A 27894-nucleotide genomic window follows, 5' to 3' on the forward strand; every position below is an offset into this window, starting at 1 on the left:
CGGACATCAGGGACAAGATTGTTGATCTGCACAAGGCTGGGATGGGCTACAAGAGAATCGGAAAGCAACTTGGAGAGAAAAGATCAACTGTCGGTGCAGTTATCAGGAAATGGAAGAAGCACCACACCACCGCCAACCTCCCTCGGTCTGGGCCTCCAAACAAGATCTCGCCTCGTGGGGTGTCCCTGATCATGCGAACGGTGAGGAATCATCCCAAAACCACAAGGGGGGAATTGATGAATCAACTGAAGGCAGCTGGGACCACAGTTACAAAAGAAACGGTTGGTAACACACTACGCCGTCATGGATTGAAATCCTGCAGCGCACGCAAGGTCCCCCTGCTCAAGAAGAAACATGTACAGGCCCGCATGAAGTTCGCCATTCACCACCTGGACCACTCAGAAGAGGCCTGGAAGAAGGTGATGTGGTCAGATGAGACCAAAATAGAACTTTTTGGCCTCAACTCGTCGTGTTTGGAGGGCAAAGAACACCGAGTACAACCCAAAGAACACCATCCCCACCGTCAAGCATGGTGGTGGCAACATCATGCTTTGGGAGTGCTTTTCAGCCAAGGGGACGGGACAACTCCGTCGTATTGAGGGGAGGATGGACGGGGCCATGTATCGTGGAATTCTGGACCAACATCTCCTTCCCTCAGTGAGAGAGCTGAAGATGGGTCGAGGATGGGTGTTTCAGCACGACAACGACCCTAAGCACACCGCCAAAGCAACAAAAGAGTGGCTGAAGAAGAAGCACATCAAGGTTCTGGAGTGGCCTAGCCAGTCTCCAGACCTGAATCCAATTGAAAATCTTTGGAGGGAGCTTAAAATTCGAGTTGCCAGGCGACAACCTCGGAACCTGAATGATTTGGAGGCTGTCTGCAGGGAGGAGTGGGCCAACATCCCTGCCGAAATGTGCACAAACCTTGTCACCAACTATAAAAACCTCTGTGCTGGCCAATAATGGCTTTTCTACAAAATATTAACATGCTGTTTGTCCAGGGGGTCAAATACTTGTTTTTCCTCATCAGATGGTCATCAATTTTAATAAATTCATATGATGTGATTTTCTGGAATTTTCTTTGGGATTCTGTCTTTCACTGTTAGAATGTACATATGATTAAAATTATAGATCGTTGCATTCTTTGTAAGTGGGCAAACCTGCAAAATCAGCAAGGGGTCAAATACTTTTTTCCCCCACTGTAACCATATACAAGAAGAAGGAAAAAAAATGCAAGATCTGGAAGCTTTCAGAGAGTTACAGTCACACGCAACCCCACACAAGTTAAATCTTCTATATTTAATCAGTACAAAAACAAAGAGTAAATAATGTGGTTGTAACCCCTTCAGGGCCTTCAGGTATAGCTAGCGTATATACGGATAACAGGTATCCAGACCAAGACTTCCTCTTTCGTGCACTGGTCATTGTTTACAGTCTGATTAGCAATTTTTGAACCCAGCTGACAACAATTTCTTTACCTAAAAAGATATTTTTGGGGGCGTTTTTGGCTTCATTTTAGATGGAATAGTAGGAAATAAGCGACTACTTGTAGCAAAGTACCACAGACTGGATTCGAACCCGTGGCAGTGCAACTCAGCCTTGTACACGGGGCACGCACACTACCAAGTGAGCTAGTCATGATGACAAATGCAGGTGAATTGAAAGCTAAGAAAACACTAACCTCTACGGTTAGCTAAATCAGATGACAGCCAATGGGTTTCAACATTGCATTTCAGCCAATGCATTCCAACTCTTTTGCTCTCCACTGTGTCAAAATCTTGTCTCTTGCCTACAGATTCTGCATTTGCATGCAGATATCTGTTATTCTAGCTATATCTGAGATCTAGCAAGCCCCTGTTGCCAGTCTTTATGCTAGGCTAAATTAGCCATCTGCTGATTGTAGCTTCAAATTTACTTCACAGATGCGATAGTGGTATCGATATTCTCATCTAGCTCTCGGCAAGAAAGCAACTATGCATATTTCCCAAAATGTTGAACATCTCCTTTAATAGTTTAACACACTGGCCCCTTTGGTATTACACACAACTTGGTAGTTTACTCAATACTCCAAACTTAATATTTCATAAATAAAAAAAAATTGTCATTACATCAAGCCAATGTGGGGTCTAGAAACAGTATAAAAATAAAAAATGAACATGCTTGTTTTGCCTGTGGGGAATCAATTTTTTAAATGGCCAGAAAGAGCAAGAATAATAAAGATGCAACCTCTGGGAGCTATCGGGGATTTGGAGGCAGATGCAAGCTGTCAGGAAGAGGAGGATGAGGAGGAAGAGGCAGTTTGGTTGAGAGAGCATGGCCACTGTATAATGACATCAATCCAAAATCGTCCGTTCCAGGCCTCCGCCATTGGCTGCACCAGCAACAGGCGAGGGAGGCTGCCAGGGGTGTTGGGGAGGCACGGGAGAGCCGCGGGAGTGTTTTTTCATGGCGGGTAAAGAGGTTGGTGTGGGTCGCTGGGCAGGGCAAAGGAGGGTGCAGGAGTAGGCAGCCCTGAGGGATGCTATACCATCACAGTGAGAAGGCACGGGGCTCGCATGTATGTGTGTATGTGTGTATGTGTGTGTGTGTGTGTGTGTGTGTGTGTGTGTGTGTGTGTGTGTGTGTGTGTGTGTGTGTGTGTGTGTGTGTGTGTGTGTGTGTGTGTGTGTGTGTGTGTGTTAAATAAATAATGAACTGGATACAGGAGGGGGAGGAAAGTACGAGAGGGTGCAAAGGGGCGGCTGTGGGGATCCGGCCTCAGAATATGGTGGTCTCGTACTTGGTGCTGACAGGGCGCCTGTTGGAGTCCCGCTGGTCCAAGAGCCAGGTGGTGCTGCCCAGGGAGTGCATGTCTGCGTCCATCTCCAGGGGGTCGATCTGCCGGGGGGGAAGGAGGGAGGAGGGACGAGAGGAGGGCGTGAGACGGGCGGCAGTGGAGGCCATTGCGCCACACTGACAAGACCTCAGCTCACACACGTGCATGTGGATTAGAGGTACAGTCCAGTGATCATGTGATAATCATGGACACTCAGGGCTCAATCCACAACATGGATGATGTCTGACAGAAAACACACTCAGCCTCTGTAAGCCGCAGCAGCAAACCAAAGCTACGACCCACTGGGAGTTAAAACATTTTCTGATTAGTAGTTCAAAAGCAACAAGTGCTCTACACCAGTGGCTCACACAAACACGAGCACTACTGTCATAATATAAGCAGTCAAAACACACAATATGCTGATTAATACTGATTTACATGGAAATGGATTAAAAAATCTCAAGATAGGCATTTGAAATTTTAAAATTCCCTGTGCATGAATAACATCGTCAGTTCAACGTTAAAGACATCAAAGTTAAAAAGATAGATACACAAAGAAAATGAGAAAGGGAGCTTAAAACCATCCAACAGAGACAACTTCCACCATCTTGTTTACAAACCCTCACTGGCGCAATTAAGCCAACAGTCCTTAAATCACATCAAGAAACGCTCTCCTCTCTGAATGTGTTTTAACCACAGAACGTGAACTAATTGCATCTTTACCTCTGAAATGTAAGATGAAGATGAGAGATGGGAAAGTAAAGGGATGAGGAGAACGTTTATGGTTGAAATATTAAGAACCACAAAACGAGGAGACAAAGTGCACTGCGGCACCCCAACAACAACAGAAAGAAGGAGGGGAGGGATTGGTGTGTACTCAGATGTGTGGTGATTACAGGTTGAATAGAGGAAAGGAAAGAGAAGGACCTGGACTCCAGGGCTAACAGAGTGCAACGGGAGGAAGGAAGGACGGTGGGTAGTACACTTGTGACAGTGACAGCAGCGGCATTCGAGTAGAGGGGCACCCTAGGAAGCAGGAGGACCAAGAAGACAAGAACAAAGACATGTTAAAGAAAACGAATAGAAGAGAGGGACAGAGCATTTAAATGTACCGAACGGACAATGAAGAAATACGGCAGCAGTCGGAGCAGTTCATCCCCTGCTAAAGAAGGCAGGATTGTACTTCTTCTGTTCTGGCAGTTGACGCTAAAACCCTAGTGTGGTTGTCCAGTCATAGCTTAGCAGCCATAACTAGGCATGGCAGGTGTGGATTTCTACACGTTATAGCAGTGTGCACAGGAGCTGTAGTAAGGATGGGGAATTGAATGGTGGTGTCTTTTTTTTAGCCTTTCAAAACTACAAGAGCAAACTGTGAGGAATAGTAGTATTAAATAGTGTGTTTATCTTCTCTAATGAAAGCTGAAAACGTTGCATGCTGGGCTACAGTAGCATTGGTGTCATTTACACTGGGGACACTTTTTGAAATGGCTGATTTTATCCCCATCACTTTTTGAAAGCACTTGTTAAAAATGTTCTGAAAAATAGCTTGCAACAAGAATTGTTTCTAAAAAACGAAAATACTTTATTTGCACAATAAGAAAACATGGAATGCAGTTTTAATATTGAAGAAACAAATGTGCATTGTCCAAAAAAAGTAACCGAAAGATTAAAAAAAAAAAATCAAGCCACTAATTACTGCATTATATTATATTTTTATATTTTAAATTTTATTATATTTTCAAAATAGTCTTAAAATATCTTCTCCTCTTGTTCTCGTGAACCCAAGATAGTGCATTGTCACTTCTTGTGAGCTAAGTGTATCATAACACCCCCTAAAACCATCCGGCATTGGAAGGAGTCAATGTGCTACTGTATAAGTAACTGTCTAATGTATATGACAGCATGTGTTGTGTTGCATGAGAATATGTGTTGAAAGATGCTTTATTTCTGTATTTTTTGTTGTCTTGTAAAGCTGCAGAATGGACAGATTCCAAAACAAATTTCCCTTCGGGGACAATAAAGTATATCTTATCTTATAACCACTTTTCAATACAAAGTGACGCCCTTGTACAGAAGTAACCCAGTGTAACCCAAGTCCACGGAGTACAATTAATAGCTAACTGCTTACAGGTTTACAGGTTATGTTTAAAAAGGGAAAGCTAGTCCTAGTGGAAGCTAGTCTGGATGCTACAGAATGTATGTTAACTTTAGCGGCTCGGTCCTCTTTAGTGGGCTTAGGGAGTGTGCTCCAGCAACCCCAGTCAAAGTTCTCTGAGATTTTTGAGCATTAAGTTTGTCAAACACTTTGGTTAGTCCTCATTATGACAGCTATTTCTTTTGTAACATTAAAAGTGAAAGCACCGTTTGAAAACTAGTCTTTTGGACTTTATTGTCCCCAAGGGGGAATTCATACAATGACACACAACAGGACACTCTCAGGCCAAGTATGTCAGCTAAGCAGCCAAACAGGATTATGTACAGTCTGCTCTTACTGTATACTTTACTAACTAGCTTTACACCTCAATACAACAACGCTGCTTCTTTATTTCCATGTCTTCAACATGGATCATAAAATGGCGACGATGCTGACTTTTTGACTGAAACAAGCAGCCTTAGCCTCTGCCTTTCAGCACAATATAATGTATGCAGCCATCAAGTGCATATTCAAGACCCCTTTACAGTAATTTTATTTTAACACATTAATATGTCAGCCAGAACCAGTATTTTCAACAAACTCATGGAGCTAACACTTGCTTAATTAGCTAGCAACAGCTAATGAAATCCGCAAGCGAGTCTTTTCAGTTGGAAAAATCGACAGCTAGAAATGCTGTCTGAAATCAAGAACCCATTTTTTCAAATAGTGTGGAAATCTGTCACCATTATCACTGTAAACTGCGGAAAGCTTCACAGGCATTGCAACAGTAACTAAGAGGAGCAGGGGTCTAAGCAAATGGTTAATCTCTCCTTGGGGAAAATTTTCTAAATGAATGGCTGTCACAGTTTCTGTTTAAACCAACTAGATTTAGTAGCATTCACACACAGCAATAAAAAGCATTAAAACAGACTGCAGCAGATAGGAATCTCATTCTCCTTTAAAACTTAAACAACCAGCCAGACTCATTATGCAGCTCTGTGATTACTCCATATATTATCCTTACAGGCAGGTAGTAAAACAAAGTGATGTGTGTCTCTGCATAAGCGTGTGGTCTAGCAGTGAGCGTGCTCCTGGCTGTGCAGCTCTCTCAGGTGACAGTGATCACTGAGTGCTCATTATATGCAGCCTGAGAGGTCAATGCATCAATGCGTAGCTCGGGGTATACGTGGACATTTATGCAACACACTCAATCAATAGTGAGGAAGCAGTGGATGGGTCCAACCTAAAGGGCTGAGCCCTCAGAAAAGTCCCAGAGGAAATCATATGCTCGCCTGTAAGCACCAAATAAAACTTCATTTGTCATGTTTCACATATGCACAAAAAGAACATCTCCCCTGATCTTGAGTCACTCCGACTTGGGGTGTGGGCGAAATGAAATTGGTAGCAAAGTAATGACTCATCACTTTCTACCACACACACAGCAAATCTTCCTTTTTCTGTGGCCCATTGGGGATTCAGTGCCGGAGAAAAGTCGGTCACGAGGTCTGCGTACCTTTTATGAATTATGATTACACAACGCTGTGTTTCAGCTCTCCCTCTTTCAACAAGTAGAGCAAATTCAATATTCACAGGCACACACATTCAACATGTTTTGTGAGGGGTTTGTAGGGTGGTACTCACTGCTGATCTCCGCACGCTGCTCCACGACTGAGATACAGGTCGGCTGGTTTTGGTCTCTATGACCTCTGAGCCCAGAGATGTAGGTGGGACATAGTGTCTTGCCCTGGACTGAATTGCCATCTGATAGGCCACCTCAAATGCCTGTCCCAGTGTTAGGATGATCTCGTAGGTCTGTGTCTGTGTGAATGAAAAAAAAAAAAGTGTTTGCTACAAGTCTTTTCAGTTTGTGCTAACATACACAAAGCAACTTCTTCACAGTGGTTGTCTTTTGGTTTTACAATTGATTTAATCTGAATTCACATGAACTTTAAAGAGATAATTGGCCTTTTGCTTGTGTGCATGACAAACCATTTAATTTCCCTAAAGACCTTTAGTAAAAGCCCAACGCTGTCACAAACATTTGGTATCAGCTCTTTTGAACAATTCAAGCAAGTAGCTTGGATGATCAAAATCTACTGTAAGTATAATTGTTAATGACTTCTATTTCAACATTTATTTAGAATTGTTATTTGTTATTTTATTGGGTTTGTAAATGCTTGTTTTCAATTTGTTGTGCATCACACAAAAATCCTTGCATAGCACACAAAAGCGCTGCTCTCCACGTCGTTAGGATAATTACTTTGTGAAATGATCTGCTTTCTCCTGTTTGAATATCATGCACATTTTCAGAGAAAAGCCAAAGCACCAGACATTCTGCACATTGAGCAGTTGTGTTGAATACAAATAGGTGAAGGTCAAAATTGTGTTTTGGCCTTCGATCATTTAAAATCAGTTAAAACTGTTTCCCTGCAGTTAACTAACAGTTATCCACAGTGGTCCATCTGCCAAAGATAAAAGATTGTACTCGACCTTTACAGAAGCTGAGACACAAATTATGACATAATCTATGACTGTACATGGAAATGCCATGCACAGCAGGAGTGGAACTTCAATCAAGCCTTTCGATGAGCCAATCAAGGAAATAATGTCCACAGGATGCTGCATGCTGTTTTAACTGCAGGATACCCAACATCCCACAAAGGACACTTTGTTTTTTGTAAATTTACAAAAAGCTCAAGAATTATATGACGTACTACCATGAGAAACCTCTTATAATGATCACGTCACGGTGCAATTGATCACTACAAGCAGATGATTATTATAACTGATTTGTTTTTTATTTCTCATGCAGATTACCATCTAATTGACATTTTTATATTTATGACATGAATATAAAGTAATGAAACTGACAGCTTTGTTATTTACTGAATGTTACTTTTTCAAAATGCAGTACAGCTGTTTCACGCTTTTGAAATGACTGTACAAATTAAATTACTGTACTGTGTATCATTCAAATAAAAATTAAAATAAAAAAGCTCACAGTAGTTCAAATTATAATTAGGCCTAAAACAGTACTGTGCTGTTTATATATACAGTGACGTCAGTAGTGAAAATAGGGTACTGAGCTACAGCTTGGCGGTGGTTTCAGTGCATTTAAAACATTTTTACAGGCCTGAAAATAAAACTTTATGGTATCAGGGCCAAATCTGTAGCAGAGTTTGAAAACTAACTAACTAACATATCCCTCATATGTTGTCATGTATGAAAAGATCCAAAATTAACACTGTAAGCGGAATACTTGACTACTAAAAGCAAATTATTTAAACAGTGTTTGAATAAGATTCTGTCCCAAGCTTTTTGATCAACACAAAAGGGGCTGTTCACACTCTGACTGTGATCACCATAAGCGGTTTCCACTGTATCACACTTAAACTATATGCTTATTTTTTTGAGCTACAGTCATATTTCTGTACATGTTCGGAACAAAACATTGAACACAAGACTAGTTTGTTCAGATATTTCTTACTTTAACAGGACAGAGTTGTATTACTTACCACTTCCACAGTGCTGAAGACATGGCAGAAGTGGTGGCCACTCTTCAGATCCTTGGTAATATAAGCAAAAGTGCACAGTTCATCTGGGTCCTGAGCGGCGCACGAGATGTTCCTGATCTCATGCTCCGCAACTATAGTCTAATGGAGAAGAAAGGATGTGAGTGCTAACTGGAAATCAACCACTAAAGGAGGCTGAGAGAGTCAATTGCAATGTTTGCGTTGGACAGATCAATATACAGAGACACACGAACCCATTACCTTTGTGGCTGCATCAATAAACTTGACTCCTCTATAGGTAATGGACAGTATGACAACTGGACCCTTTCTTGAATCTTTTGATTTCTGCAGTGGGCACAGTAAAAAGAGTGACAGACAAGTACATAGTACAACAAAACACAATGTGCACTACAAATGTGATAACAGAAATATTAATGTATTTGGATGAGTGGGAAAAGTAATTATATTATATTATATATAGTTATTCATGTCTGACACTTTCAGCATTTATTTGCTGGATTTGTTCATTTTTATAATCAATGAAACACTTTTCAGTTCTTCTTCAAAAAAGGTCAGTGCAAATGAAATTGTAAGTAAAAAAAACATTTTTGAAGCTTTTTAGTAATACGTACCCTAATTTTAGCACAGGCATCTTGTGTGGACTCAATTCCTCGTAGATCCCTGATTATCATTGACCCTAGGTACTAGGAGAAAGAATCAAAACACACCAGGGTTGGATCAATTCAACACTGGTGCTGACCCGCTACATGTCAGCTACACAGGAGAGATGCAATAAATTCAATTAAATATCGAAGTCAGTCTCTTTTTAACAGTCTGCATGGCGGCTTCCATGTGACTTACAGTTGCCTCGTAGCCGCAGGAGTCCAGGATGAGTTTCTCAGGCTGGTGATGCCAGGCGGACACCGTGGCATAGGTAGCAGACTGGCTCGGTGGCCGGAGGTTTAAACGAGAGTCTTTATGTCGTTCGCTCTGTCTGTCCTGAATGGTGAATGCAACAAAAAGAGGAAACACAGCTAACATTTGTGACAGAGCAAATTAAATACTTGTACAAAGGCAGTGGAACGTTGTAAGTGTCAGGATACTTTTCTTTACATACACCAAAAGAGAGAGCCTGTAACCTGAAGTACAATTTGTGTCTCAGCCAAGGTTGTGAAGTAAAATATTTCAGACTGCTGTACATTAGAGTGAAGGCAACAGAAGTCTGCTTGGTCAGCACTTTAATATAAGTCCTTTTTGAACGGCTGGTATGCTCATAAATATTCATGCGCTAGGTTAGGCCTTTAGGTCAATGTGGGCTGCTCAGCTTTTTCATAAATCTCTTCTGAGAGTAATATTTACAACTGACAATAATTCACTAAGCATTTAGGAAAATGATAAGTATTGATTTTACATATGATGAATCCTGAGTAGTGTAGTCGTGCTACATTACCCTTATTTTTGGACGCTCCTCTGTGTTTTCTCTTTGGCCTCAGTGAGTCAGAAACCAGGCATGCCATCTTGACTCTATGTGTCATATTTGACCTTTAGCAAATGGTACAATTTGATCACTGAGTTATTCTTAGTTTATCTTCTTAAAGAGGAACCCAAGCACCAATTCATTTCAATGAATGAAGATTCGACTTGTAGTTATTCAAATATTTCTAAAACTCAGAGCTGGCCTGGAGACAAATGATTTTACTGGGCGAGTTAAAATACACTGGATGGAGCAAAAGATCACAGTGCTTCTAGTAAAAGTTTGCTAACTGGTAAACTTGAAGTTGCTTTTCAAAGCAATCATGATGGGGATCTAGCATGCTACAGTAGCTAAGATGATTACTTGAACTGCTGTAATATGGCTGATTTGAATAATGGAAGGTAAGGGAGGGCAATTATTCAATACTGTCGTGTTTTAACTTTCAGTCAAATCACTTTCATCCAAATGAATGGTTCTATGAACGCTTTCGCGATCTGTGGTTGCAAGCCGCCTACTGTCTCAATGTTCCTGCTCGACACCTGCTGATATAATTATTATTATTAGTCCTATCTTTATTAATACTATTGCTATTACTATTAGTACTAATGTCGATTTTCATTGATATCTACCACTACCGCCATTACTATTGTTGTGATGAAGGTAGGCAAAATAACAGGTATGCCTCTCTGTATAACGCAATACAGTTCAACATCACCACAAAACCATACCCTCCAAAATGATCAGAAAATTAAATCAAGACCTCTCTAAACAGTGTATATATGTTGTCACATTACTGCGGTTTTCCTCAGTTACTGTCTAGTACAGTCTGGTTCTTTGGGTCTGCCCACTAAGATTTAATAATAATAATAATAATAATAATAAAAAAACTTTAGTTATAGAGCACTTATCAAAACAAAGTATAAATTTTGTCACGTAGACACAGAAGAAAAATTTAATAAAATACCACAGTTAATGATAAGATACATGAAGTGCAAAATAAATAAAATGAGAATAAAAATAAGCAGGCAGCTCAGATAAAATCAGGATATGCTTTTGGATAATAGCGTGTAATTTAACTCAACCAGGAAGTTTAGTTTTGTACCCACAACAGTGCTGCCTCTGAGATTTATGACAACAACTCCAGCAACAGGTGACAAGACACCCTGAGACACCCTAACTTTGTACAGCATCCTCCTCTATTATTCTGCTAGTCGCTCGCTGAAAGTAAGTTTGGTGGTTTTCCAGAATATGATAACAATGAAGAAAGGTGGAACTCACTACAGAGCGCGGCCTCTCACTATAGGAACGCAGGGACACACTACAGTCTTGGTCAACTCCTCTCCGCCTCCTGTCCGGCTCAGTCAAAGGCAAGAGCATGTCCATGGAGCGACTGGTGTAGGGGTCCATCTGACTGAGGGGAGATGTGGTCTGGGACAGGAGGTCATGGAACTGCCATACACACACGCACACAAACAGACAAAAGAGTACAAACATACCACACACACAGCACAGATTAATGATTTGACAGCAAAGTCTACATGGGCTGGTTTCCATGATCTACATCCAAGCTTAATCCTCAACAAAAGAGCCTCTTCCATGGAGATTCTCAATTCTTTTTTAGCCCAGTTTAATCTGCCTGGGAAATCAGCCCCGAGTATTTAACTGTTGTGAACATAATGATATTGAAGAATCTCATTCCAAAATTAGATTTCCACTGCTGAAAAAAAGGGAGCCATTTCTCACGAAATGATGTTGGCATAGAAATAAAGCCATGAAACGTTGTTTAACTTCCATCTTGAGCTCTGTTTTGATTGTATTGAAATACCAAGCTCTAAAACATAAAATAAAATAACAAATGTGAACCCATTTGAAATTTTAAATCACTGACAGTAAATACAGGTTATAATGCGGGCATATGCAGAACTACCCTTTTAATAGGGCATATTGAGCATACCCTATCTATTAGCCAAATTAACGTTGACAGAATGTCTTGGTGCTGTAAGGTGCTTTAGATAAAAACATCTTTCTTGGACTGCGCTGTCTTTTTGTGGAATCAGTGTCACCTAACGAAGAGCTAGTAATGACGACCCCTTCAATACTGTAAATGTGAAGTGGATCAGTTTCTACACTTACCATAATAGGGGACAGACGACGAGACTTGGATGGAGCCTCTTCATAGGGTCTCTCTGCTAGAGAGGCAATGATTCTCTTCCTGTGGCCCAGGGGACCAATCTTAATAACCTGGAGAGGGCAGCATTAGAGCACAAAATAAGGCATACTTTCTTGTGCACTATCGCATTAATATCTCATACGCAAAAATTTATCCAGACTAAGCTAATAGAGATATATCCAAAATACACTGACAGAGTTGGTGGCATGCACCCCTCACTGGCAGCCATCCACAGGCAAACAGAAATGACTCTCGTCAATAATTCAGCCTCAATCTGTTTTGCCATAAGCTTAAAGTACAGCACTGTCTCCTTCCCGGGACACTCTATAATTCACGATGCATTTTTGGACATAGTGCTAAAGTAACAGAGAAGAATTTGGAGATTTATGATACGATAACAGGTAATGTACAAAAAAACAAGTGATTTTCAAATAACTGTATTGCATAGATCCACTTCATTTGTCACAATTTAAATATGTTTTTAATCTACAGTATTGTAACACTGGAGGTTCACCTGACAAATGTCTATCCACGGTATCTTTGTCTCTTTAAACCTTTTACTTATCAGCTTGTGTGGCTAAAACCCTCAGAGGAGGAAGCATAGGTTAATTTTATATAGTCAAAACTCATTATCTTAACACTGTATATTTGCATAATTGGCTATTAACATTCATGCTCATCCACTACAGGTGGATGTCAAGTGATTAATGTTACATTTGCAATTATGTCGCTGATACAAATATTCCATAAAAGGCTCATATGGTTCACTGTCTGAAGGCTTCAATAATTTATTCTGTGAGAGTCAGAGGCAGAAGAGGCAACGCGTCCATCCTCTGGATTTCTTGTACTGTTTTCATTATTCTCATGAACAGAACCCCGGTGAGACAAAATGCACGAGGTGTTTGAAATAAGAGTAAATTTAAATAGTAATAAAGAACGATGGGATTATATGGGAACGTAAACCAGCTCATTGATGAAATTGATGGTTGATAAAATTTGGTGTAAGATGCTGAAGAGGATGTAGGAAATGTAATGAGCAAAGAAAGTCCTGCCAAAATGCTCAGAGCCAGTTCTGCACACACTGAAAGTAATGTGCCCTGTTCTCACACCCATCTTTCTGTACTGCATCGCAGTCTGCTGGACACCATCCCTCACACACTGCATATTATATATATATATATATATATATATATATATATATATATATATATATATATTTTATGTCTGGCTGCTACAGCTGCTGCTGCAGCTGTTGCTGGTTTCTGCCATTTTGCCACCGCTGTCTTTGTGTTTATCACAACCAAACACACATAGAAAGGCAGTGATAAGTGGGAAAAATATGATCGCTGTAATGTGCTCATCCACTGCTCCTGTCTTCTGTGACAGCTTATCAACCATATCAGATCATCTGTTTGGATTCTCTGGTTGCCTGTCGTAACATAAGCAATGTTGATGTCTACATGACACAATAAATTAAAGATTAGAGAAAAGTCAAGACAAAGTCATTTTGTAGCAGCACGTGTTTTCTTCCCTTTCCTGTTCTGTTAATCATCTTGCACACTGCAGATTTAACTTAGGAACCCATGGGGAAACTACTGTTGTAGCAGTGCTGCAAATAAGCTCAACTACACTGGTACATGCATTCCTCTATTTCCCCCACAGCTTTTACCCCAAACGAAATGAGTGCTATAATTACAAATTATGACAAAATGTTACACTATTTCCATAAAAGATTAAACCAATTTATATACTTCCCTGTCATCAGTCACCATATTGCTCATTAATTTACATTTTATCTGTTAGTTATTTACTAATAGTTTTATGCAAATGTTTCCATCATCGAGCACTCTCTGTTATTTCAGCACGGCCTTGTAAAGTGTTCCTTAACCTCAAACAGGATCCATAAATCAAGGTAGCCTTGTGAATAAGGAGACCATTCTGTAAGAACCGGTTCAGAATGTCTCAAGATGTGAGTTCATAGACAATAATGGGTCTATGGGCCAAAATCTAAATTCTACTGGATAATTGTAACAGATGGCTTCTTACATTGACAATCTCCAGCTCCCACAGGTTCTTAACACACTCCAGTGTGCGGTAGCCACTAGAAAGAAAGTTGGGTAGATATTCATGCAGGCCGAGGCCATCCAGCCAGGATGCAAGAGATGTGCTGCCATCACAGCCCAGTGCTTTAACCTACAGTGAAGGAAAGACACATGTAAGAGAGCAAGTGTTGAAACTTTTTGTTCTGAGAAAAGGACTTCAAAGAATGTACAGTATATATTTTTGTTTTTCACTTGTGGCTACAATTCTGCCTCTGGTCATCAGACAGAAATGTCAGTCAGAGGTCTGAAACCTACTGACTTTGGTGATCACCTGACTAGTGCTTTTCATCAAGTTGATGTATTGGTAATTTGAGCAATATGTTGACAACCACTGGATGGATTTCTGCAAAATTTTCTGAAATTTATATTTATTTTAATATATCAAATATATAATGACATTGTGTTGCAATTGTTAGCATGCTAACAGGCTAACTTAAGATGGTGAACATGGCAAACATTATACCTGCATCATAACATCAGCATGTTGGCACTGTAATTGTGAGTATGTTAGCATGTTGATGTTAGCATTTAGCTCAAAGCACTGCTGTGCATGAGTACATCACACCGTATAAAAGTGTATAAAAGATGTGGATGTAGCCACTGTGACATCACCCATTGTTTTGTGGGCTACCGTTTTGACGCCTCAAGTTTGTCATATTGGCCATCTTGTTTTTTTGGAACCACAAGTAACCATATTTGGACGAGAAGGTGGAGCTAATTAGCTTAGTAAGGTGCATCTGCATTTCACGTTAAAGGTTCAGTGTGTAATATTTCTGAGGATTTATTGACGGAAATGCAATATAATATCCATAACTATGTTTTCAGTGGTGTATAAAGACCTTACATAATGAACCATTATGTTTTTGTTACCTTAGAATGATCCATTTATATCTACATAACCGTGGGCACCCCAACCTACGGAGGTTGCAGTATTGTGTCATCATGTTTCTACAATAGCCGACAACGGACAAACAGCGCTACAGAGCGCGTTTCGCCATCACAGTGTTCTTCTTCTGCTTGTATAATTCCGGCAGTATTAGAAGCCCGTCACTACATTAAATGTGTCAGTAGAAGAAGAGAAAATAATAATAATAATAATAATAATAATAATAATAATAATAATAATAAACAGTCTCTGAGTAGTCCTCTGGTTTATTAGAAGTAAGAAGAGAAGTGATATTTGGACAAATGAACGAACACACACATTATTACACATTATTTAGCACAAGAGCCAACAGCCTGTGGATCTTTATATCATGAAGCCAGAGGAGTCGGGACAGATGATGGCAAAAAATCACGGACGTAATTGGTGTGGATTTTCCCAGATGGAAGGCTTTGATGTGGGAAAGATGTTTTCAAAGCGGAGCTGAAGTTGTCTGTGTGTCTGGACAGGTAATGAAGTTAGTCGGACTTTAGCGATGCAAATGAAAGCTGTTGTTTGATAGCTTTAGCTAGAAGCTGGCCATAATCAGACAGACCTGCCGTGTTTCTCCTGTCCACTTCTGTAAAATATGTAGTTGGATTAATTTCATGTAGTGACTCTCTCTCTCCAGGGCTCTGTTTTGGCTTTGTCTGAGACAATCAGCTGATCACAAATTGGCAACAAAATGGTAGCTTCCAGCATGAAAGCTCTGATCAGCCAGCTAAACTTTTACTGCCCTGGTAGAAAAAAAAATGTTGTTGGGTTGTAATTTAATGTAGTTATTCTCCAGCTTTGCAACGTGGACAGAAATGTGCCCTTACCTTCCGCTGATGAATATTATTGGCAATAAAACGGTAACAGCATGGAAGCTCAGATCAGCCGCTAAAATTCTGTTGAATACTGCCCTGGTGGAAACATGTATTTATTTTACTGCTAATAGTGACACATAACATGACCGTATGCCGATCAAGTGACCAATAATGAATACTTTCCAAATTTGCATTAAATTTTTTTGGATAGTGCTTTGCTACTGTGCACACAATTGTGTAATTTGTACTTTCACATGCTAAATGCCCATTAAAACGTTGCACCATTTTACCACAATTTGAAAATATGGATGTCAGTACTACTTTGTGTTTCTGTTGTATTTCAAAAAATTTAAAAAGATATTTTGGTAAGCAGATTGCTTATCTCATTATTTAAGCAAAGCCAGAGGAGCCTTGATCCTCACCAGCCAATGCCTTTGTAAACTTCATGTATTATGTGGTTTAAAATAGACTGTGGTACAGAAACAGTGAGGCTTACATTTTCCTGGTATCTGTCAGTGGTCATACTTGATGCACTACATGTGATACACAATAACATTTGGTTTTACTGAATAATCAAGTAAACATAATTTCTTAATATATCAATGTAAAGAAACCTGATTTCTTGACTGGCAACTCTCTGCTATCTCACAGAGGACATCTTTGTCCTGTTTCAGGCACCATAGCTATACAACTCGCTTGTATAGGGGAGGGGGGTACTTAACAGAAAAAATTAACATCCAAGTGTCTTTTTAGTAAAACCAAATGCTGAACAAGAGGCAACCAAAATGTTACACTTTCATGAACTGAAAACACACTGTGAAAAGAGTTAAAGCTCTTACTCGAAAACACAGACAGCACCCAAACCTTGGTACTCAGTGCGGTGGATACATGTCACCCCTACCCTGATAAACAGGTCGCGCGGTAGCAACTTGTCACAAGGCATCCACACCCTATAGCTATAGCTAACTATAAATAGGACCATCATTTTCTGAATGAACATCATGATGTATTGAAGAAGACTTGAATCTACCAATTGAGACCATAAACTCCATAAATAAAGTGTTTACTGAGGTAATAAATCAAGTGGGAAGTAGGGACATTTTGTCATTGACTCCAAAGCAATCTGACAACTTTTTGCAATACATAGTTCCAAAATAATGTTATTATCTTCAAAACAGTAAATTTGGCTTGTTTTCCCCTCAGTCTATAGTATCTGTGGTCAAACAATGTTTTCCTATTTACTGTTATGTATTGGAAGGTTGGTTCTTCAGCTCTGATGAACCACTGTTCAGGTAACCAGCGTGGCATTTGTATCAATCCATAATTACAAAACGTTTTTTATCCTGTTACTGTATTTTTTTTCACTTATCTACTATTTTTATAAACATACAGATATTTTGACCTTTTTTCTGAGACAATGTCAGTCAGTGTACTCTTCAGTGCAGAGGTTAAGTTATGAATTTAAGTACCTTGGGCAAGCTGCGCGCCGCATGGAGGATTTTCTTTCTGTGTCCTGGGTCAGTGATCCCAATGTCTCTGAGATCCTGGTCCTCCATCACGTTACTTCCCTACATGTGCAGAAACGTAAGAGACACACACAAATAAACACATTCACACACACAGGCACACACACAGCCATACTCATACACACATGCAAACACATAAGCACATACAAGCAAGCACATACACATGCATAGACAATACACAATATAGACATACGATAATACAACACATGTAAATAAATCAGTAAGCCATTATACTGTATATTAGTGCAATATTTTGTAGACACACACACCCACACACACAAAGGCATAAAAGACACTATACTGACATAAGACAAATAGCTTTATAACAGCATAGGTCAATAATAGTGTCATGACTTGTTCTACACTGTAACTACGAGAACAAATGCACACACACGCAGAATATGCTCATCTCTGACACAAGCAGTAACAGCAGAGTGGGAGGACAATGAAGTCAAATAAATTGTGCATGCCAAGAGTAATCAATCTGATGTGGTGCGACTCAGAGGGAACAAAGCCTTCATAACTGCAGCAGCATCTACAGGATCTCTTTGCTTGTTTCATTGAGGGAAACTAAATAGCCCAACAGGAAACAAGAATACTTCAGTTTGTAACTTAATTTAGGGCACAGAAACAATGAACAGTAATTGTTTTCCACCTCCTGAGATCTTGACTGACGAGCAGATTCTTGTCTATTCCGTGTAGCTGTTCATATTTGCAGCTCCAGCTGCTTTGTCATCTTATTCTGGTTTATAGGCAGGAATAAAGATACAGGGAGAACCTTAAAAATGTGGAGCTAAGCGTTTTTCCCTGTGGACTGCTGCAGATTGATTTTTCCCGGCCAAGAATGTTAAAATGTTCTGTAGTCTTTGCTCAATCGGCTCTTACTGGATTGGTTTCAGAGCACAATGCAGCAGCATTCACAGGCCTGTATCAGGGTGCAGTTTGGAGATTACTCACTGATCGCTAGAATAAAGGTCAAAATTAAGCAGGGTCTGATGTAAGGGAGGCCCAAAATAGATTCTCCACTTTTATTAACACAGTTTGAAGTTTGACGATGCCTCGGGAGACTTGGCAAACTTATTATTTCATGCTGCATTTGAAACATGTGACAGGAATGTATGGTTCAGTTCTTACATAGCTTATGAGTTATGGTAGTTTGATTTAATCTGATGCGACTTGCAGATGTAGCCATGGTAGAAGTCCTTCATCTCACTAAATGCACTCACTTAATGCAACAGTGAATTAGAACTGCTCTATTGCTCTGCACCACAGAGGAATTGTTAATAAAATTCTAATTTTGTTACTTTACAGTCAGCAAGGGCGTAACAATAATCTGGCAAAGAAAGAAGACTTCATTTATGTATTACAATATGTATGTTCAGTTCTACATTATAACGATTGAGAAAGAGGGGGCTGCAGAGTCTGATGCAATATTAATGCTGGAAAGATGCAATGTAAATGCATGATGGGGAACTTCTAAGATGTTTTGCACTAGACAATTTGCCTCACTGCCACATTAGTTTGGAATCAGAGCAACAAACTATATTGCTATAAAAAAAAATTATGTCGAACTCTTTGACTGACAATAAATCCAACAAATGTATTCTGAAGATTAAGTTCAGTTAGACTGATCACATCTAAAGCGAGTCTGGCTGAATCTAAAAGGGCACAATATTAAACATTCACAATGTCTGCCTGACTACTCTGACCTTTCCCTTGTTTGCAACCTCCACATCCTTGTAAATATCCATGGGTAATTTGCCTTGTGAAGCTAATGATTTATCTCCTTGATGCATCAAGTCCAGCAGACACATTAGTTGTGGCATGAAAATTAACATCAGAATGACTAATGACTCATAGTCCTCATCACATTATATCCCGGAAATCTTGATCATCATGTAATCTTCCAACTCAATAAAACAAGAAGGTTGCTTTGTTTTCTTTTTAAATACTGTCTAAATATGTGTACACTAGGGTTCGTGCAACAATATACACCGTGAGACGGTAAAAGTTTTGCGATATGTTTAATACTAAGCTAGTTATTTCTTCAAGTTCTGGAGAATATACTATATAATGTACTATATAATAATATTATTATATAATAATATTATTATTATACACATAGTGATAAAACATTGTATCCATATTAAAGCCCAACTGATTTTTTTTAGGCTGATACTAATATTGATATTTGTGAGTTTAAGACCATGAAACATTTTACAGTTGAAAAATAAACTGGTCACTGTTCTCTGGTGGACAAATTTAGCAATGAAGACACAGTTTCTAAACATATTTTTGCTATTTCTGTACTGCCTTGTCTTTTTATTTATCGTCTGACATATACAAGATACCAGTATATCTGCAATAAGCTAACATCAGCTGATATATCACTCCGGACAATTTATCGGTCTAGCTGAAATACGTATAGAACACCGCTACTGTATTCCTTCTACTGTGGCTACATCTTCTGATGACTACACATACTACTCCTTTGGGACTGTTGTAGGATTTGTACCTCATGCACAAATATAAATCTGAGTCTAAGGCTTGTATCTGCACAGCACCTTGTAGTAGGAGTGATCACATGTTCATAAGGACTCCATTATGTTGTGATCTCACGCCTTACCAGAAAGAAAAAAAGACCAGAGAGTAGCACGCCTCAGCTGTAACACTTTGTGAATATAACCACTCTTCCTATGAGCTTAGTGGTCTTGCTTAACTGAGCTCAGCAGTGACAAACTGACATATAGCCCACAGTGCTAATGCAGCTCTGTGGTCTGAGAAATGTCCGTGTTTATCCTTTGGGGCTAGTTATTTACAGTATACCGCCATGTTTTTTAGAGTAACATGGCCAGGGGATTGAAAACATTATGGTGTTTTCTACAATCATTGCCAAATGAAATATTAAGTTTACTTGCAGTGTTCTTTACGGGAAACACGATAATGCTTTTAGTCAGATTGTGGACATCTTTTAAGTTGCAGTTAAATTTATTTATCAATATGTAATATGACGGAGGCATTTAAAAAAATGCAAAACATTCATGAAAAATGTGTCAATGCTTTCCAGAAATACTAGTCTGTCTGATCATGTTTTTTAAACCATCACAGTAGACAAAGCATGTGACTTTTGATGATTCACGTACTGTGAAATAATACATTTGTAACAAAAATAATTATCTACATGCAAAGATGCGTAATTAAAATCTAAAAAAAAGGAGTCTACAGTATATAAATACAGCACCAGAGCATGCTGATGCAGTGTAATCATACATTGTGCAGTTACTGCAAGACTGTCTTATAAGCACCACAAGAAGAGCATAATAATAATAATAATAATAATAATAGGTACAGGATTTAATGAGATTATGCGAGCAACCATGCAAAGTGTATTTGGACTATAGTGTGTTTAGATTAAGGATTGTCCAGGTTCATCTACACAGGGGTCAGGTCCAGTGACTATAAATCAGAAGATTCAATATAGGGGGGAGGAGGTCACCTTAGAATTGTACAATAAATGAGATGATGTTTGGGAAAGCTAGGAAAATGTTAATGGGTTTTGGTTGTAATTTGTCTTGCCATTGGTGACAGCCCATATTCTTTAAAGGGGTTCAGTGGGATGCCATAAATCTTAGCAGGGTCATGCATTGTACAAAGGTGAAGAGAGTTATGAAGGGGAAAGGGGAACGAGGGAAGGAAGAGAAAGAGTGCAGGGGTAAGGGTGAAAGAAATAAAGAAGGGGTTGGGGTGAGTGGAGCTACTGAGAGACAAGCAGAGGGCGAGAGAGCAGAGTGGTGACATAAAAAGACAAATGCAGCTAGGCTGACACTGGGAGAGACAGAGTGATGTAAAGTGGAACCGACCCCTGAGATGACGTGCTGCAGGTGACTCACCATGAATCGTAGGTCGTCGAAGCCATTGAGCAGGAACCTGCTCTCATACTGCGGCAGCCCCACGTGCTCCAGCCACTCTCCCACCGGCTGGTCCAGGGCTTTACCACAGGCCCCATCTGCCGAGAGAGGGAAGCGCTTCAGCAGGGAGAAGCCGTTCAGCCGGTAGCAGCGGCACTCAGAGGACGACACATGGCATTGCCACATCATCCTCGGCCAGCAGAGGCAGAGCCGAGTGCAGCAGCACCAGGCGGGGTGGGGGGGAGACAGGGTCCAGGCCGGGGGTGAGGGGCTCCCAAGGTAAAGGCGGGGGCCCAGCTAACTCAAACACAGGAGGAGGGTAGGAAGTGCTCAGGCCCAGCTCAAGCCCTGCAGGGGACTGACTAGGCTAATATACACCCACTGGTGTTAGTGTGACTGACTGGAGATGTCAGGCGAGGGTGGAGGTAGTGCAGGGAAGGAAGCCCATCTCAAGCTTGGTATTGTAAGTTATGTTGGACTGAGCCACTACGGCATCTTCCAACAAACAGGGTTCACTAAACATTCCTTTAGTGAGCAGATGAGCGAGTGTAGAAACAAGTGCCTAGCTAGTCAAAGACCCCCAAAAAACATAACTAATACACAATACTGAACACTACAGGTTAAGTAACTAAATCATTTTCAGGCTGGGGGAAAATGGAAATATGTATCACTAAATCAGACATTTTCATACAACACACATTATTTACTCTGCTAAAACTATGCCCATCATTTTTTCTAAAATCAAAAAATACTCCATTAGGCTGTCACACAGAAATATTCAGTTCCCCCAAAATAAATTTGTCAGGGTTTTCACCACATACTTGTAAAGCTCTGGCTGAGTCCCATGGCTTCATTGGTCAACCTCTTTGAAAGCTAGGACACGGCTCATACAATGAAGGTAGCAGCATTCTAATGTACTGTTGAGGTACTCGTGTTATTTTTGATCAAGGAATACACATTTGCTTAAATAATTTTCCGTCCTTACTCCAGAGCCACAAGGAGTACGGTCAGGTAGACATATTGTAAATCCTACATCAAAAAAAGAAACGTTGGCTTAGGATTTCCACAGTGTGCTGATTCCAAACTCCTCAATTCATAATCAAATCCAAGTATAGATTCCTTGATGAAGCTCCAAGTAAGCTGTCTGCCAGTGGAAAAAGGTTCGCTGTCCTTGGTGGTGCCGGTGCTCCCTGTGCTGCCCAGCATTCACACTCTTCAGCAAGCTGCTGGCTGTGTGGCTCCGCCAGAGAACGTGCTTCTCATCTCTCAAAGCAGTAAATCCAGGTTCAGATCCAAAAGACAGCAAGTGAGCCTCTTGACTCTGAAGCAAGGATCACTGCAGGACCACAGTGCAGGGTAAGCTAGCTCCTTCCTGAGGCGGGCACCCCCCCCCCCACTCCCACGCCAGCCCACCTGGTTCTTCTCCTCGCTGGGTACAGCTAGCAGCCTCTGTGCTCAGGGCAGAGGTTTGCTGCATCCCCTGCCTGTCTGAGACATGCAGGCAGTGCAGATGCAGTCACAGCAGCTGCTCCTGGCTCACACACGCTACCCCTCACTGCTCACAGGGCATAACGTCCTGACGCCGGCTACTTAAACACACGAGACCACAGATCTGCCTCAACCTCAGCCACTGCTGCCACGTCCTTCCCACATCCACGACAGGCAACAGACTCAGTGATCATCCCCTTCTCATCCAAGTAAATCCCTCAAGCTCTTCTTTTTAACTCCCTCCCCTTCTTGCTTTCTTTCTCTTGCTCTCGATCTCATAGCCCCAATGCCATACTGTGTGATCGCACTGCGGGGCTGCCGTATGCTGCCTGATGAAGTGGGGTGCTGCTCCACGTAACCACCTCTCTCTCCCTCACTCTCCCACTATATCAATTCCCCTCCCTCTGCCATTCTCTCTTTCTCTCTCTCTCTCTCCCTTGATGGCTTGCACTCTCCCTCGCTCTGTCTCGCTCCCTGCCTCTCGTTCTCAAACACACAGACAGATGCAAACACCAAGACACTTTCCCTCTCTTCATCGTCTGTCTCTCTACCCCTTTACCCTTCTATCTAGCCTCTCTTTCTTTCTCATACTAATGCACACATTCTTGCTCTTGTCTCTCTCTCGCTCTCTCTCTCCCCTTACCCCACCTCACCCCCCTCTTTCTTCCTCCACTGCACTGATTAGAATTGCACAGAGGCACTCTGATCTTGCCAGTGTAGAAAGGACACCACCATCAGAGGCAAGGAACAAGCACTGAGAGCCCCAAATCACAGTCATTTTCGGTAAAGAATGACCAGACCGTAAAGGGATGACAGAGCCAATCCTCTTCTGCAGGAGCAACGCCGATTCTTTAGGCTAACATGGGATATTGAAACAAAGAGCCTCCTCGGGCTCCTGCACATAAGCAGATGGCTTTAATTCATTTACATCTTACTTTGATGACAGGACAAGGGGGCAGCATTGATTCAAGACAACAGAAGTCTCTAATGCACTCATGCGAGAGAGGAAGAAGTCCTGTCTCTTCTCCATCTCATCCAGTCATACAGCATGACAGAAAAGAGGCAAATTCCATTATGTATTTCCAGATGCTCATGTCACATCACATTTTTTAGAGCACAACAGGAAAAAGCCTGAATAAAGAAATAAAATTTTTTTGATCAATTCTGGGTAAAAAAGACTCACACAGAGTGCCGTTTGACAAAAATTGCCATAGTCTACACAGGGAGTGGTAGACTTCAGCACCCACCTATGCAGGGCTGCTCACTGCATCCATCACTGGCGTTATCTGGGTACAGCTGCAGGCAGAACGTAATTATGCAGGCTTTCAAGCTGCTTGCAATCACCTCACACATTCGTGAAGAGTAGTCAGCCAGTCAGTAAGGCAGTCAGGGCAAGGAGAAGCAGTACACACCGAGGGAGGCAAAGTGAAGGGCTATTGATTTAACCTCCTCTGTAATTGGCCGCCTGTAACCCAGTTGCTCTGGTGTTAACAATCAGGTAAAAGGCCAAGTCAGGTGTCCATGAACGGTCAGTCATCCTCAAGGACCAATACTCATCATTTGTTATCAGGAAGAGAAGATGCTGTCAGATTAGTCCTGATGGAAGAGGAAAAATGATGGAAGGAGGGAGTAAGAGAAAATGGGCGAGGGAGAGAATGAGCAAAAGACAGATAAGAGACAGAATAAGACTAACAAAAGAGGAGGTGATGAAACATATGGGCGAGATAAGATGGTAATAGGAAGTAAGAAGGATTGAAGTGGACTAATTATGATTCACTACGAGAGCCCACAATTCTTCCTCCTTCTTAACTCGTTCCTCATGAGCCCCATGCCAAAGTCAGCTCTTACACCTCAATATCCAGACAAAGACTGTTAAAAATACCAGCCACCACATCCAATTACTTCCATTCATTGGGGACAGCAACACCTCCCACAGTAGTAGGACCTAATTACTGACTGACAGAGTATCCAATGCTCCTCCGTGGGGGGGAAGTGGGTCACTTTCTTATCCCCTGTTAAACAGGCCAAGCTGTCAAATCTATCCAAGTGGGTTTCGGTACTGTTTCAGCACTGCTAGGTGTAGACTTGACTCCGTTCGAGCACCCAGAAAGACCTATTTACAGCAGAAGAGGTAGAGGCTGTGCCTAGATAAAGCTGTGCCTCTTTATCAGAGCAGGGGAAAAGCACTAGCTCCTTGTCAACACACCCAAGCACTGGAGAAAATGAGCCGCAAAGCTGAATTAATTCAGGGAAACTGAAGGCGGACTCTTTTCCTTTGAACGTCAGAGTGTGCCTGTACACAAACGTAGCTGATGCCTCCTGTGTGCTGTTAGCTGAACTCTCTCTCTCCACTCCCTCTCTCTTTTTAAGCTCATTTACTCAGTGCTCTCTTAGCACACAATCGAGGTACTCGTGATGGGCACACACCACAAATAACATCATCCTTTCGCATGCAGAATGGCAAACAAATTGCCGATGCTAAACGCAAAAATCTGATGTTCAGAGATCTGCTTCCTGAAGAGAAATTGGCCATCCTTGGCTCCTGATGTGAGAGGGACAGCATACAAGGAAAAGGTGGATCGGATGAAAATACACAAAAACAGAGATAGAGCATAAGGTTCTGTCACAATAAAAAGATAAAGGTGGAATGAAGAGTGACAATTTAGTTTTCTATCTTTGTGCAACACTCCTATCTCTTCACTTTTCCCCTCCTCTCCTCTTCTCTCTCTCTCTCTCTCTCTCTCTCTCTGCTGGTGATGACGCTGAAGGGTACCTGTTTGTTTCCTTTCATTACATTGTGGAAAAATATGACCTCTTTACTCAGCGACACATACAAATACAGCAACAAAACCATTCTCGCAACCTCCGGAACTACTTGCACAATCTCCGATTAAAATCGGAGCAGCAACTGCATGACTCAGCTGAATCTGGGACACTTTCAGCATGCCGTTCTTCAAACAAGGCCTAAAAATAGCACACACCTATATGTGTAGAAGACGAAAAAAACAAACAACATATTTCCTCTTATGTAATGTGGAATAACCTCAGGTCTTAATTGTTAGGTTAGCAATTAATCTTAGAATGCTTGGCTGTGTGGGAAGTCAAGTTGCAATTAAAATCATAAATTAACACTGCAATGGAAATCAGCTTTGCTTTAGGATTGCTTTGCTAAAATGTATCTTCTTTTGGCCTAATATTAACAAATACAAATAATTTTATAATTTTGTGAGGGTTAAAAGCAAGAGGAATTTATGAACAGTAATATACTCTCTAAATTAGGTAATATTAAGATGAAGATGGTGAAAGTGGTTATGGTAAGGTTTTTTTTATAATTGCTCTTTTATTTCATTATTGTTTTTTAATTAACTTGATTTTAAATGTATTTCAATATATGTTTTAATTATCTGTAAGGTACCTTTCATTTTGTTTCTGAAAGGTGCTATATAATTACAGTTTACTTCTATACTAATTTTATATTATTAAATTGGAGCCTTTTCACTTACTTTCACAATATACTGTGGGTTTTTGTTATCTCATGTCTAAAAGAAAATTAAGAGCCCTAATGTACAGTTCCCCTTTATGACTAAAATTAAATATATCACATATAAGTAAAGAAGAGATTTGATTAAATGAGTAAATGTCCTTAAGATTTTTTATACTCAGCATTTAGTTTAATTGGTTGCTTATTTAAAACTATTACTTTCCATTTTAACTGCATAGACATACACTTTACGCCTTTATAATGGGCTGACAGCAAAAAGTGATGTAAGATGCAACATAATTACTGACACGTGTAGAGTTAAATGGTGGTGCAGTAGTTAAAGTTTAAATTCTCCTAATTCGAATGTCATTTCTTTTCTACTAATTCTGCATCCTTTCTTTATATCCTTTTATCCCAACCACATATTTTACTGTTTCTGTTCTTTCAGCTTGGATGGTGTTACACCTTCCTGTAGCAAGCAGCTTGTTAATTCACGAAACATACTGCACATAACTAATGAAAATGTTATCTTAATAAATCTGATCTGAGATTTCTAAAAGGCAGTCCTGTGCAAACCCAGAGAAGTTATGCAATAGTATATGATGAAACCACCTTATGGCAGAGTATCTAATGGATGTAGGTTTACACTGTTGTCAACTCAGGGGTGTTATCTAAAGAAACTGAAGTGGTGCCAGCTGGCTTCTCCCTCTGCACTGCCTGTAGGACACTTGATGAAGCGTACTATCAATTCAAGACCTATTAAGATATACAGTAACTCCAGAAAAAAATAACATGACAGTGAAGGAAATTCAGAATTAGATTTTCTATGATGTCCAAACTTTGTGTCTAACAAATAACAACAATGGTGTGCCAAAGAGCTTCTATCTCTGTGACTTAAAACTAAACTTCCATCCATCTTTTCTGAGTGTGTTTGAATATTAAACAGCAGCTCTTAGAAAAGTTGCTTAAAAATGTAATCAGTTGCAGTGTGTTTGGTTGCAGGCAACATTACATATAATTCTCATCTGGGCTGTACAATTAATTGAAATTGAATTATGGCCAACTGCAATCTTCAAATTCCAGGAGGAGCAATATTTGTTAAAGGCAAAATGTGTGTCAAAATACCATTTTAAATGAAATATTGTCGTGCTGCAGAGATGTCCAGGCCTACACATCATATTCTACGGACATAAGAAAACATATTTTTTCAGTACAGATCCATGCCAAAATCACACCATAATCATTTAAATATGTGTTTCAATGCAAATGAGAATAATTATGTGAAAATTATGATTCAATATTGCAAATCATATCGCAATTCCAAAATCAGTCAAAATAATCGCAAATAGATATTTTTTCCAAATCATTCAGCCCTATTCCCATCCAATAAACTCTATGGGCTATTATCAATGCAGCACCAAGGGCAATTAAGAGCTTTATAAATGGTTAATGACGAAGACTCACTTAATCCCCTAGACCCAGATGTCATTTTGCATTACCCAACCAATAAATTACACACCACATAGTCATATCTCCGGGGGGGGGGGGGGGGA

The 27894-nt window shown here is 40.4% G+C and overlaps 1 protein-coding gene across 7 annotated transcripts in view; it reads right to left on the bottom strand.

The window, feature by feature from the left end:
• Nucleotides 1-27894, bottom strand: part of anks1ab (ankyrin repeat and sterile alpha motif domain containing 1Ab) — a 47783-nt gene that overhangs the window by 4667 nt on the left and 15222 nt on the right. For 5 of the 7 annotated variants that reach the window (XM_046028844.1, XM_046028842.1, XM_046028846.1 and 2 more), the window contains exons 3-12: nucleotides 21355-21470; nucleotides 17408-17506; nucleotides 14152-14298; nucleotides 12069-12176; nucleotides 11214-11384; nucleotides 9323-9460; nucleotides 9094-9165; nucleotides 8723-8806; nucleotides 8465-8602; nucleotides 6591-6767 (exon numbers count right to left, since the gene is read on the bottom strand). In XM_046028844.1, the coding sequence (XP_045884800.1) occupies nucleotides 6591-6767; nucleotides 8465-8602; nucleotides 8723-8806; nucleotides 9094-9165; nucleotides 9323-9460; nucleotides 11214-11384; nucleotides 12069-12176; nucleotides 14152-14298; nucleotides 17408-17506; nucleotides 21355-21470 (1250 nt within the window). Of the gene's footprint in view, nucleotides 1-2226; nucleotides 2878-6590; nucleotides 6768-8464; nucleotides 8603-8722; nucleotides 8807-9093; nucleotides 9166-9322; nucleotides 9461-11213; nucleotides 11385-12068; nucleotides 12177-14151; nucleotides 14299-17407; nucleotides 17507-21354; nucleotides 21471-27894 lie in introns of all 7 variants that reach the window. The other 2 variants (XR_006821574.1, XM_046028843.1) reach the window with 2 other exon arrangements.

Source organism: Micropterus dolomieu, linkage group LG18 (assembly GCF_021292245.1).
Source record: "Micropterus dolomieu isolate WLL.071019.BEF.003 ecotype Adirondacks linkage group LG18, ASM2129224v1, whole genome shotgun sequence".
NCBI classification, from domain to species: domain Eukaryota; kingdom Metazoa; phylum Chordata; class Actinopteri; order Centrarchiformes; family Centrarchidae; genus Micropterus; species Micropterus dolomieu.